Below are 13,815 nucleotides of genomic sequence, written 5' to 3'. Positions count from 1 at the left end.
GTAAACTGTTACACCCACATTATCTTCCGTTCAGCCATATCAAACACAAATGGAGAAGGACGGTACAAGATCACCGCCGCCGCGACGGTCGCGTCACGACGATTCGGACAACGAACGCAGCCGAGAACGAAGAACTTCCAGACGTGACGAGGGCACTCGCCCCTCAGAGAGACACAAATACAGAGAGACATCCGAAGACAGAGACAAGAGCAGGCGGCGACATCGACGATCGCGGTCGCCGAGATCACCGAAACCTCGCAGGCGCTCCCGATCCCGAGACGACGAACGCAGACACCGCAGCAGAAGAGACGGCGAAACCCGCGACAGCGAGGGAGGAAGGGGAAAAGAAGGAGCTCGGCGAAGGTCCAGGGATCGAGGTAGCCATGATTCGCGCCGAAGGAGGGACCACGATGATGAGAAGAGCAAGAGCGAAAAGCAGGTGGTGAGGCGGAGCGGTCCCTTACCTTCCCAATCTGACTCGTTCGCCGTGACGAATGGTGAAGAGCCACCGAAGCCCAAGGAGCAGCCTAATTTCGGCATCACTGGGACCTTGGCAGCCGCCTCCAACTCCATCGCACAAGCGGACGGTTCCACCATCGTTCTCAAGTACCACGAGCCGCCCGAGGCGCGAAAGCCCTCGCCCAAGGACGCATGGAAACTGTTCGTATTCAAGGGCGCCGACATCATTGACACGATCGAGCTGAGTCACCGGAGCTGCTGGCTCGTGGGTAGGGAACTGGCCGTGGTCGACATGATTGCCGAGCACCCGAGCATCAGCAAACAGCACGCCGTCATACAGTTCCGCTACCAGGAGAAGAGGAACGAGTATGGCGACAAGATCGGTAAAGTGAAGCCGTACCTGCTGGATCTCGAGAGCGCCAACGGGACCATGCTCAACTCGAAGAAGATCCCGGATAGCCGGTATTTAGAGCTGAAGGATAAGGATCTCGTCCAGTTTGGCCAAAGTACTAGAGAATACGTCCTGATGTTTGAGCGCAGATAGCAATATCCCCGGGCAATCATCACAGCCTCTACCCTGCCTTGGCAAAACCGTGCCGGTCAGTCAGGCCTCCATAGCCCTCAGTTGTACACTAGTATCTGGCCGTATAGAGTGGGTTCCTGCACGACCACAGGCATTCAAGTGAGGCTGGTCATCAACTTTGAGTCACTCCGGCGGGGAAATCACTTGTCCCGTCTCAATGGGATTGTGTTTGCTCACCCCCAGCTAGGGCCGTATCGATGTGTTCAAGTTTTACGAATGCAGATAGATGGGCTTGGAGAATGCGGGTAGTCAAGGCTTATCCTCTTCACGAGTTTGCATGACCAGGAGAATGATCGATATGGCATGTTCGTTATGAACAGCAGATTCCCTGGCCCCTGGCAATATCTGATTGCGATCACGGTCGGTTGCCGTCAATTTATATAGTAGCACAAGGCACAGCCGCTTGGATGTACAACGTGACCTGCAAGGCAAGACATATCCAGCACTGCTTCGACCCCCAATTTTTTATTTGCCCGTAGAAGCCCGTACCTCGCTCTTGTGACTACTTTCCAACTCAGGACGTGGATGATTGCATCACCGATGTTACCTGAGAGTGAACCTCGTGAGCCTCCTTCTTGTGGGGGTTGAGTTCAATAGCCCGACACTACGATGCGAGCAATCTTTAGGTAATCTGCATGGAAAAGTTTCATTGCCGAGTTCCCTTACTGTTGGCACCGCCATGGCCCAATCCGATTTCACGACGATACGTAAATGAATACGTTTGGCCCTCTCTGTACAACAGGCAGGCATCTTGTTGCCCCGCCATTTGCCCCGGTGTAGAAATAGTGCACAGCCCTCGAATGATTCACTTACTCGGACGTAGAATGACTATTGAATGGTTGCGCGTCGATCCTCTTTGTCTCAACCATTTGTCGCCATGCTCGCTACCTGACTGGGCATACATGAAATATCTCCCAATGCTGAAGAAGTATGCGAGACAGGAAATGGGAACGAGGCGTGATTGATCACCCGGTATGTACGCGGGAAAGCATGTACAAGTAAGCAAGCAGCGCAGCAAATCTGATTGAATGCCGAACCGGCTTATGCGCGTATCCAGACATGGTTCTCAAGATAAGCTTCAGTGCTAGCGGCTGTCGTGGAACTGCTATTGCAGCGTCGCAGTGCAGAAAGAACGCGGGCAGGCAGGCAGGCAGGCAGGCAGGCAGGCAGGCAGTCGCTGCTGCCAAATGAAGTTCCCTTGTGTGGCGTCTGCGTTGCAGCTAAGAATTCGGCTGCCTCGTGGGAGACAGAAGCTTAAAAGTTGCCATCGATGTTTGAAATCGCTTCACACAGATCCAGTACTGTATGGAAATCCAGATCTGGGCAGGGTGGGTGTGTGAGTGAGTGAGTGCCGGCCGTGTTCCTGAGTTAGGGACAGGTAAGTCGTCATCGTTCGCATTTGGATGCCTTGGCCCTCCCTGCCCCCCCTCCAAGTCCAGTAAACATGAGGGCAGCGGGCAGGGGGGGTACCCTGGAGAAAGAGGACCCTGGCCTCCCGCTGGAAGAGGGTGTGCAGATGGCGGGACAAGATGCTGCGTAGGCGGCCAACTAACGCCCGTTATCGCCTAGCCCTACTGGAAATAAGGGGGGTGCCGGAGGCTCAGCTGGTCCAACAACCATCACGCACCCTGCCAGTCTTGACTTGGAACACCGGTCCCCAAGGGAATGTGACAGCCTGGGACCCGTGACGCAGGCGTCTATAACCAGTCCCCAACATCGTCGTCTATTCTGCTCTTGTTTTTAACTTGTTCCTTTTGTGTCGTGCAGAACTATTTGAACCCGCCCAACCACTTCGACAGCGCTAGCCACAATCTCTAAAGCACACAGGACTCCGCTACTTGAATCATCAGACCCTCGAAGACCTTGGATGTATGTAGTAACGTTTCGTGTCTGGAATCCTCGCGGTCCTACCCACCGAGTTGGCTGCTGCTATTCACAGATGGCGTAGGATTGACTCTTACGTAGGGCATGCACCCCATGTCTCGCTAACAGCGCCTCTCTCTCTCTACCTCTCCATCTCTACTTCTACTGTGCCTCGAATTGCCGATGCGCGATTCTGTCATACCGAACTTCGACTTTCATTATATAAGTGGGCGGGCGTAGAGTTACTGCCTAGTTTGGACCTTTTGGTCGGCTTCAATCACACCCAGTCAGTCAGTCCCCAGCCGGACACAGCAGTGAGAACAACAACAACAAGCCTACTACGCCTTGGCCTTGGCCAATGTAAGTATGGTAAGTGATGCATTTCCTGTTATCCCTCGCATCTCCTTGCGCAGCGCATCCCATGTATAGGCTGTTTGGCGCATTCCATTGTTTCTTCAGGCGCACGTGTTGATTTAAGCTCGTCCGAACTATGAATGTTTGCGATGGCTTGGTTCGGTCTCAGACCCCGTCTCTATTGGCGTAGTGGCTGAACCTTTGGTCGTCGAGGAGGGAACCGGACGAGGCTATACCTCCTATCAGTGGCTAACAAATTATCTCTTGACTCCTAGGCCTCGATCAATAAACAGATATCTCGCTTCGAGACGACAGCTGTATACACACACCCGGATGCGAAGGTCGATGTGGTTCTGGTCCATGGACTCAACGGGGACCCCCAAAGAACATGGACCGCAAAGAACGACGTCTTCTGGCCAACGGATCTCCTCCCACATTCGCTTAGGAGTACCCGCGCAAACATCCTCGTGTATGGCTATAATGCAGACGTCTACTCGAAGAAGCATGGCGTCAACCCGTCAGACAACTTCATATTCATGCACGCGCAAACCCTGGTGACGAGCCTGACGCATTATCGGAAAGACGAACAGTCGTCGAGCAATCCCATCATATGGGTATGCCACAGCCTGGGCGGTATACTTGTCAAAAGAGCTCTGCTATATTCAAACGACCTGAGGGCATCTCAGCATGAAGACTACCGCCAAATATTCGTCTCCACGTTCGGTATTATCTTTTTGGGCACTCCCCACGTGGGCTCGGACATGGGGTCGTGGGCAGTCATGCTTCAAGGCATGTCGGATGCTGTAGTACCCAAGGCGTTCTGGCATTCGGAATCTGTACTGCTCAAGACTCTCAAAAGAGACAACGAAACGTTACAAAACATCAACAACCACTTTCTGGACGTCTACCAGCGATTTAAGATCCTCATGGCTCATGAGAACCACAAGACCGACTTGAAGGGCACCAAGATGCTCGTGGTGGATGCTCAGTCGGCCAGTCCGCAGCTTCCCGGCGTTACCTACTTCGCCATCGAAGCAACGCACTCTGGCATGTGCAAATTTGAAAGCCGTAATTCGCCAGGCTACCGGACGGTAGCCATCACCATTAAAGAATGGGCCGAAGAAGCACCGGATGTGGTTTCGACGAGGTGGCGGGTCGAGGAGGAAGAAAAGTTCGCACGGGCGCAACATGAAGTAACAGAGAGGATGCAGCCTTGGGTAAGCAACGGAACATATGCGATCTTTGGGGCCCGATATTAACGCTACGCAGCTGAAATCGCAACGAGTCGCTCAACAGTCAGGTCAAGGTTCAAGTACGTTCTCTGTAGAACCCCCCATTTCAACTCTACCTAGTCCCGGTCGTTCCCATCGGGGTTTGCGTCAAAGCAGATCAGGTCATGTCCTTTTGCCTTATGAGATTGAGGAGTTCGTTGATAGCGACGGCGAGTTCGTTGAGCGCTAATGTTTGTGGGATATTTGGCTGATTCCTTGTTTTCGTAGCACAAGATCTTGATAATCTTAATAAGTCCCTATCAGAACTCAAGTCTCCTTCAATGCTTGATGCCGTCCATAGGCCCAGCCTTCCAGCCCCAGAGGAACCCGCGCAAGGATCCTCGCCAGAACCCGAGCCAGGACTCGAGCCCCCATCCCAAGAGTCCACTTCAGACACGGCTCCCTCATCGGATCCTCTATTTGTGAAACCATCCTCATTCAAACCCAATACACTATTCAAGGGCCGGGAAAGAGAGATGAAAAAGCTACACAAGATGTTGATGGATAAGGAGAGGCGGTCAAGAGGAACCTCTTCAGTACTTATTCAGTCCATGCCAGGTGGAGGCAAGTCTCACCTGGCTCGTCAATACGTCTTCGAGCATAAAGACGAATACCCTGGCGGGGTGTTTTGGATCAGATGCAAGTCATTACAAGAGCTGGAGTACGGCTATTGGGATATTGCCAGGTCGGTGGCATCACAACGAATCAAGCACTTGGACGAAGTGGCGGATACCAAGAAAATGGTCCGGCTTGTGCACAGCTGGCTCAGCAGCAACGAAGATTGGCTTCTCGTTCTGGATGGTGTTCACTTCGACTACGAAAATCTGGAAGACTTTATCCCCTTCACCAAAAGAACGAGCATAATATACACATCTACCGAGAAGACGACACCGGAAGATTATCAGTTCGACAATCCGCAGGTGATAGCTCTTGAGTCGCTCTCGGCGCGAGAAGCCCAGGAACTGCTTTTGGAAGAGATGGGGAAAAGCAAGCCTTGGAATTCTGATGATCTAAGTCGGGCCCAGGAGCTAGTCCAGCTTATGGAACGACTGCCGCTCATGATTCATGTGGCTGCTTTGCACTTGAAGGCTACGAGAGAACCTTTGTCCAAGTATCTCCGATCTTATCGAAGTCGACCCAAGGCTGGCAATTTGCCGGCTTACCGTGCAGTCAAAGAACAGCTCCAGCACCGTGGCAACGTAGCTGCGCTCAACTTGATGTCGCTTCTTGCCTTTTTCGGCCAGCACGTCCCGGTGGAGATGCTCGTCCTAGGTGAGCAATATGAACCCTGTGAAGGCGCTGGGATCTCGCTAATAAGTGATCAGGTATTCGTGCGTTGGACAAGAGAACCCCGATGAAAACGTATGACCCGCAGACGCGGAGGTCTTCGTTAAACAGTACGCTCAAGGTTCTGATTGCCTTCGCCCTCATCGAACGTAACGAGAACGACCAAGTTTCCTCCAACAGTGGGAAAAGCTCTCGTAGCGTCGACATGAACCAGGACAGCCTAGACATCCTGAGGATTCATAGCATCGTTCAGGCATTCTTCATCGACACCCTGGCCGACGAGAAACAAGCGGCTTTCTGGCTAGAACGTGCCGTACGTGTCTTCTGCCACGCTTTTGATGAAAGCGACCGCCGAGTCAGAGAGGATTCCACGGCCGGCTTGCCAGAGGACTACCGGAGGTTCCTCATACACGGGAAGAAGTTAGCATCTTGCATAGAACGGTTTGAGCGGAAGTATCCCGAACTCGCCGTGCCTTGGGAAGAGCTGGACATGCGCCTAGAAGGCATTCAGGCCAGGATTGACCATCTTTCCAAGAGAAAGCGATCAAACGATGAGGAAGGCTCAGGCGAAGCACCCCTTGTGTCTGTATTTGAGCGCACCAGCAGTAGCTCAGAAGCAGACTCGGTCTCAACTCCTGCTAGCAACCCGAGCATAGTCGAATGGAATCTATGGGACGACAACACCACCCCCTTAGAGTCGCCATCTGTGTACAGCCCTGGCGACTATAACCCATACCATTGGCATGTCACTTGGCCCTACGGTATGCCAGAAGTGGACGACGACAGCGTGTCGCGGACGGTCACACCCGAGGAGGCCCCTACCGAGATATTCGAGTCCATCTCAGTTCCTGAGGCATACGAGCCTGTTAGTATAGCGCCTGCATCAAGCCATCGTACGGTGAAGCGCCACGTGGAACGACGGTATCGAGATCACGCGGGATCATGGAGGGCGTCCCCGCAGATTCTGAGTGACCCGCGAGTCAGCCTTAGCAGGGAGACCGTAAAGGGATTCATCAGCCACACGAACACGCATGGCCACAAGGACACCAGCATCCTACCTTCTAACAGCAGCAGAGTCACAGCCAACAGTGATGCCGAGTCAACTCTCAACAAAATATCCAAAATCAACCCGCCACCGCCGCGCGAGGATGGCAGCCCTATTGTCGACATGACCAGATCCCCGCTCAACGACGCGCCGCCGGTACGACCCAAGCTCATCGCAGGCCGTCCATCTTACACCGGGAACCCTTTCGCTGAGCCGTCGTCGCCCGAAGAGGAAATCCCGATCCCCACTTTCTCCCACGTGGTTGGATCATATCCCGCTCCATCTTCTAGTTATACTGCTCATACTATCAAACGTCTGAAGGAGAATGACCGGCCCGTCTCCAACGAGGGTCTTAGCCCCGTCAGGGTTTCGAGCCCACTGGCGGCAGAACCGCTCACCTCGGACATGCAACTGGGTAATGAGTCGCCCATTCTTCAGCGTACCTCTCCCAAGCTCCCATCCCCGCCGTTAGTAGGCCGGGCGAGCAGGCCTCCATCTGACCCACCAAGTCGAACGGCCCACTCGAGTCCAGCTCAGTATACTGGACCTTTCCGACCACCCCCTATTCCTGTCGAAGTGAACACATCTAGTGCTCTGCGTACCTCACCGGTTAGTTCTTCCAACAGTGTACGGCGGTTGGATTTGTATAGCCGGCCGGAGCCGAGTTTTGCCGACATCAGCGAGGAATCGGAGCAGCACCTCTCACACTCGGTGTCTTCGATCCGGTCTCAAGCGACTCAAGTGCCGTACCCTCATACCGTCCCGGTGCACCCCACGGGCTATCCGCCAATAGCAGTACACCCTGCGCCGTGGGCCGCTTCCGTAGATCAACACCCGCAGGGCTACTCCAGCCAGCCTATGAGTCGTGACCACAGTCACCAGAGCTCCAGCAGTACCCACTCATTGCCGCTTCCCCACTCTCCCTCGGCGCAGTACCGTTCCAGTAGCCCGCTCGCCCGGAGCCCCTCGCAGAGCCCCCAGATCATGCAGCGGCCGCGTTCGCGTCGACCCAGCGTCGTGGAGACGGAGCCCAGCCCGCAATTGGGAGGCTTCGAGCTCGAAACACCTCCGACGAGCTACAGTCTCTACAACGAATCAATCAGAGGGAGGCGACGTGCGGAGAGCGCGGCCGATGCTGGCGGCATTAGCAGCGCGAGTGGTACGGTTTCTGCTGGCCCCATCATGGGAGGTGACGGAGGCGTCTACCCTGGCGCCATAAGCAATGGAAGGGGTGAGACCAAACAAGCCAAGTTCTGGAGCCGACTGGGACGGCGAGGCAAGAGTCTGGGATCTCAGCACCGCCGGACCGAGAGTGCAGGAGGGCGGCTCAGGAGGAGCCCCAGGGTAAGCCCTGATCTGAGAGGCGCCAGTGGTGCCTTTGAGGGGATGGCCAGGCATAGTATCGAGTGCGGTGAGGCTATGAGCCGGACAGGGTCAGCCGGGTCAGGGGGGATCCGACTGGCCGATGGGTCGATAGTCGAGTTTGGGTCGAGTTCGCCCGGCCCTGCCAACGGCGCTGGTGCCACTCCGACAGGGGCTCCAGGGCCAGGGCCAAGGCCAAGTCGGACGAGTCGTAGTAAGCGGCAGGGAGGGAAAGGCAGCGGTGGGGGGAGTGTTGGGCTGGGTATCTTGGGGTAGAGACTAGCTGATTGTGTTGCGCATCGCGAGGAGAGTAGTAAATAGTATTCGCATTTGTTCGCATTTTCCTGGTTCGAAAAACGTTGTTTTACCTAGATAGATTGGGAGCATAACTTAGATTAGACCATCCATGTAGTATAGCAATTTTTTATTTGCCAACTTTTCACAATGAAATTCGACACGGCCCTTTTAGCCTTCGAAAGGCCAGGGTATGAGGTGTAAAGAAGACCTGGCCAAGTAGATTGTGAAGCCGCGGTTTGACCAGAGTGATGGCTTCGTCTGCTCACTCCCATCACCGGCCTGGGAACAACTCCCTTTTTTCCGTTCCTTTTCTTTTTCAGAGCCCCTGTTTCAGTTGACGGGTGGGTAGAGAAGTTTCCCTTTCCAGTCTCAAGCTTCAAGAGAATTCGTATCTAGGTCATCTTACTCAGCTCACAACTTCGAGATGGGATCAGAAATCATTGAGTTCAGAGGTTTCAATATAATACTCAAATTTAGCCATCACATTAAATGCCCCATGGAATAGTATTAGTCCTACTGGAACAGGGCGATTGTGATATACGAATACTCCTGAATCAAGGCTTAAGCAAACTAATAGAAGATTTAGTGACATAAAACTAGAGCAGTGTGTTACAATGGGTATGTAGTAACCCAGTAGAGCTGCAAAAGGTGCAATAGAAATTGCTTATAAAAAGGAGGGTAGTATTACACTGGAAATATGGCTCGAAGGTCGTGTGATGTTGCCCCTGACTCTAAATGCAAGTGCAAGCACAACCATAGTGAGGGAATATACACTGCTTTGTTTCCCATGCCAAAGTGATACCTATAGAAGTACATATTTGCTAGATACGGCCGTATCGCTATGGATACTAAAAGCAGTGGAAATAAAGAGGCTTCGACATTGCATGGGAACGTTGTATACAGCAAGTAAGCCACACAGTACTATGATCATACTATGCTCACACTGGCCGGCAATTACGCGGGAATGGTATTACACGTGTCTTGTTTGTTACCACGGGGTACCCCCTTTCTACAGTCAACCACCCTTCTTTGGACCTTCTGCATATGAGTAATGTTTTATTGAGGCTGAACGAAGCTGGGAACAGGGGTTGTCACTTCTCAGTCGAGCATTCGCTCTGCTCCCTGGCCTCCGCCAAAGACTAACAATTCACAGTCGACTCTTCAACTAAAATTATTGACCATGGAATTTGCTTGTGTTGCTGGCAACTCGAAACTCAGTTCTCCCAAGAAGAAGTACATACCCCAGAAAGTACCATAGGAAGACTGTGACCTACATGACCATCTTCGCCATGAAGACCATATGTGTGGACCCATCAACGGATATTGCCCATATGGTGTGGGTGAGACATGATCTCCTCTTCTTTTTCATATCGGATATCCGTTTCGGCATCCATGGCCCCTCACCGCACACCTGAATGGAGGCATTTTCCTTTCTCTCCCGGCCGCTTATAGAGTACGCAGCCCTTTGCAATAGCGGGAGAGGAATCGCAGCCCGCTATGATGAGCTATCCCCTGTGGCAAGCGCACCAGTAGCACGAGTAGCCTATTTATATCATGGATGCCATGGCGAAATGACGGGATTCCCCATGCCTGTTCCGCTGTCAAAGATGGCCGAAGTAGGCTCCAACGCTGTTCCTGTTAGTCCAGCGCAATCGTGACATAGCCGACATGATAGCCGGGTCTGGACCGGGGGTGTCAAGCGTCGCGGCACCTTGGCGCGGAGTAGTCACCCGAGAATGCTGAAAGTGCATGTTCTACCCGCGTGGTAACTTTCGTGGCGGTCAGCTCTACCCCAGGCTGTGCCCGAACCTGGTTGGCATGTAAATTGCACGACATGGGATGGAAATCGACTAGGAAGTCGGCCCAGTCCCATGGTTGGATGCGCTCATGATTTGATGCGCAGAGGGAACGATGAGAGAAAACGGCCATGGTCGAAACCGGGTAACGGCCGTGTCGATCAAGCTTGGCCGGCGCAGCTGATTCGTGGATTTATGTGCGCCTGCAGAATCTCAGTCAGGGTAGCATCGCCCGACCCGTCGTTCGAGTTATATAGCACGTTTCCCCGCATAGCTCTCAGTTCGTTTAGGTATAGGTAGACTACCGGACCCTGAAAGGGCTCGCGACATGATGTGTTCGCCGGCGCGCGGCAAGAGGAGTAGGGCCGAAAGACTAGGAGCTATACTACAGTAAGCCCAGACTTGGCCATGGCCCCCTCGGAAGTGTCTCAATTGAGAGCGGAGGTCGTTCATATGCCGTGCCAGTGAATTGGAGCTAAAATAGGAAACGCCAGGAATCGGGGCCGACAGCTGCGGATCCCTCTCACCCCTGAGCTGGTATAAGCCCCCCCGCCAGTCTGGGGTCTGATTGGCCATGTCTCCCAAATCAGTCGGCGGGCTGCTTGAGCCTGACGCCACATGCTCCTGACAAAACAACTATAGCACTTGGCAGCATCGTCATAGAAGGACTCGAATCATCTATATATGTAGACCTCGACGGCCGGCGGTAGGCCTGGAGAGATCATGTTGAGTACCTGCAGCAGCTGTTGAATTCGAAGCATCACCCTCACTTGAAGTCCCCTCCTCTTCTCTCCTCTCCACCGAGCCACGCTTCAGAGCCCTTCTCAAGATGAAGTGCACCCTTGTCGTCCTCGGCGCCCTGGCGTCCATGGGCGTGGCCCAGCAGGCCTCGCTCTGCGACCAGTACGGCTACCACGCCTCGAGCGGCTACTACTTCAACAACAACATGTGGGGCAAGAACTCGGGCTCGGGCAGCGGCTGCACCTACGTCGACTACGCGAATAGCAACAGCGTAGGCTTCCACGTGAACTGGCAGTGGGCGGGCGGCGACAACAACGTCAAGGCCTACCCGTACGCCGGCCGCACCCTCGACAGCAAGCGCACCGTCGCCTCCATCGGCTCCATCCAGTCCTCGGCCTCGTGGCAGTACAGCGGCAACAACCTGCGCGCCAACGTCGCCTACGACCTCTTCACCGCCGCCGACCCCAACCACGACACCAGCAGCGGCGACTACGAGCTCATGATCTGGCTCGGCCGCCTCGGCGGCGTTCAGCCCATCGGCAGCAACGTCGGCACCGTCAACGTCGCCGGCAAGACCTGGGAGCTCTGGGACGGCTACAACGGCGCCATGCACGTCTACAGCTTCGTCGCCCCCAGCCAGTCCAACTCCTTCAACGCCAACATCAAGGACTTCTTCAACTACCTCTCCAGCAACAAGGGCTTCCCGGCCAACAACCAGTATCTCATTAGTAAGTCGTCTCGCGGTCCTCAATTCATAATCGCGCCATTCGCTGACTCCCTGAAAGCTGCTCAATTCGGAACTGAGCCCTTCACCGGTGGCCCAGCGACGTTCACTGTCTCCAGCTTCTCCCTGAATGCCAACTAGGTCCCCAATCAAAGGGGGATTGTCAGGCTGGTCCTCAGCTGAGACGGTTTCATTTTGAGGATCTGCAAAGATGAAAAGCGAACAAACAATGTGAAAAGTTTATATCCATAGGTGTTTTGTACATAATTATAATCTTCGAGTACCTAGCCAGTCTTTTGCAATCAATAAGCACAAGCTTCTTGTTCATCATACCATACCCCTTCCAAGAGTAGGCACTGAAGAAAAACCTATCAGCTTGTGTGCATACTCGACATAAGTCGGAGCCGTACCAGCAGGTGCTCGCTTGCGCGTTACGACGGGGGACGCAACACTGATTGATACGTTAGCCGAAGACTTCGCCATTGAAGGTTGATAAGTTTGGGAAGAGCAGTTGTAATTATCAGAGATAGAACAATTTGGTGTAAAAGAATCATGCTCGTTGTACGAGTCATTAACAGCCTCGAAAGGATCATCATATTACTTGGGGAAACAGGGAGCTCGGTTAACACTTACTGGATGGCAAAGGACTTGCGGATAACCAGGAATGAATGGTACATCACGGCCGTCACGGGATAGAAAGCGCAAGCCCATATTCGTCCCTTGTGCGACGCAAATAAATCCGATTGCTTTATGTACAGTTCTACAAGTCTTGTTTGGTTGGTTTCTGCATCTAGTCCGAACCATCCACGGTGGCCTTGACAGGGTCGATCTCGACGCCGTACTTGGCCTTTATCCGCTCTCGTCGTCTCTCTTCGTATCCCGGGGGCTCAATACCTGGATCAGTTGTTAGTATGCGACGGGGGCGCGCGAACCAAGACATATTTGTTAAGCCATCATCTTACCTCGGCCCTCGCCCACTTCCGCAATGGTCTCGACCAACGGTCGCCTTCGGTTCTTGCGCAGGTACTCTTTTCTCTCGTACTCGTCGATGACATCGGGTCTCTCGTGCTTGACCTTGCCTGCCAGGCTACCACCGGTGAAACTGAAGGCCGACAGGACGATGGAAACGCCCGCACCCCAACCGAAGATTTGCGGCATGCGACCAGCTGTTTTCACGGTCAGGTTTCCGGTCCAAGCCCAATTGAGTTGCAAGATCTGTACATACACTTGAGGCCGAGCACACCTCCTCCAAGGAAAGCTCCGATTGTGGTGTTCCAGGTGTCGTCCTTCTCTCTGAGGTTGGCCGAGGCGTCCTTGGCGAACATGTAGAGGGCGGGAGCGGCGGCTGCGTGGGGTCAATTAGCTCCATTCAAGGGACGAAGGTATTCGAGTTGGCCGTACTCATGACAGCGACAGTGCCGCCGGTGCGCGTGACAACACCCCAAGCACCAACGTTCGTCTTGGCGAGGGAGTTCTGGATGGCGGAGGTGAATAAACCAGCGGCGCCTCCGACCAGGCCGCCAGAGACTGACGACTTGACAGCATTCTTCGCGTGGAAGGGCTCCTGCGGGCGCAGAATGGTGATGGGATGGGGGTTCGCCATCTTGGGGCGGTTGTGATGTGCCAACACAAGCGCTTCGTGGGGTTTGGCGGACGTTGGGGGAGACTCGGGTATCGAAAATGCGCAACGCAAGCAATCAATTGAAGCGGCAGCTACCACGGGCAGGCTGCGTTCAATTGGGAAGCTTTGACGTTGGAAGCAAGAGAAGCTCGGACTCTTGGGCCTGGAGCAGTTCAGCCGAGGATTATGCGGGCTGGAGGGAATGTTGTACTCCGTACATAGGCTGTCAGCCACATTCGTGGCGTAACGGAAACCTTCGACCATACGCCAACGTCACCTCTTTTCGAATCCACAGGGATTGCCCGCCCTGCCGCCCGCACCAGACCCAGCTCCCCCAAGTTGTAGCTCCGAGGGCAGATACCGGTAGACCAGACAGACATCGCAGACAGACAGACAGTCAGACCCCAGCGAC

The 13,815-nt window shown here is 54.0% G+C and overlaps 4 protein-coding genes across 4 annotated transcripts; 3 read left to right on the top strand and 1 right to left on the bottom strand.

Moving 5' to 3' along the window:
* Positions 1–49: 49 nt before the first annotated feature.
* On the top strand, positions 50–1,003 carry PG985_006479 (FHA domain protein SNIP1; the record flags this gene model as incomplete). The annotated part of the gene is made up of 1 exon (XM_066826248.1): positions 50–1,003. The coding sequence occupies one exon, from the start codon at positions 50–52 to the stop codon at positions 1,001–1,003; it is 954 nt and encodes a 317-aa protein (XP_066685855.1).
* A 2,268-nt stretch (positions 1,004–3,271) lies between these two features.
* Positions 3,272–8,437, top strand: PG985_006478 (LipA and NB-ARC domain-containing protein; the record flags this gene model as incomplete). Its single annotated transcript, XM_066826247.1, has 5 exons — positions 3,272–3,274; positions 3,553–4,476; positions 4,529–4,704; positions 4,832–5,802; positions 5,856–8,437. Coding segments are annotated over 5 exons (4,656 nt in total), but the record flags the coding sequence as incomplete, so codon positions are not given.
* Positions 8,438–11,146: 2,709 nt separating this feature from the next.
* On the top strand, positions 11,147–11,923 carry PG985_006477 (uncharacterized protein; the record flags this gene model as incomplete). Its single annotated transcript, XM_066826246.1, has 2 exons — positions 11,147–11,786; positions 11,844–11,923. The coding sequence occupies 2 exons, from the start codon at positions 11,147–11,149 to the stop codon at positions 11,921–11,923; spliced, it is 720 nt and encodes a 239-aa protein (XP_066685853.1).
* Positions 11,924–12,572: 649 nt separating this feature from the next.
* PG985_006476 (uncharacterized protein) lies at positions 12,573–13,385 on the bottom strand (the record flags this gene model as incomplete). The annotated part of the gene is made up of 4 exons (XM_066826245.1): positions 12,573–12,676; positions 12,745–12,948; positions 13,008–13,127; positions 13,184–13,385. 4 exons carry the CDS (start codon positions 13,383–13,385, stop codon positions 12,573–12,575), a joined length of 630 nt encoding a protein of 209 aa, XP_066685852.1.
* Positions 13,386–13,815: the final 430 nt, after the last annotated feature.

This window comes from Apiospora marii, assembly GCF_038362585.1.
Source record: "Apiospora marii strain CBS 49790 chromosome Unknown utg000004l_segment0_segment0, whole genome shotgun sequence".
NCBI lineage: Eukaryota > Fungi > Ascomycota > Sordariomycetes > Amphisphaeriales > Apiosporaceae > Apiospora > Apiospora marii.
Note: the sequence above shows the minus strand (reverse complement) of the source record. Positions and strands in the feature narration are given on the sequence as shown.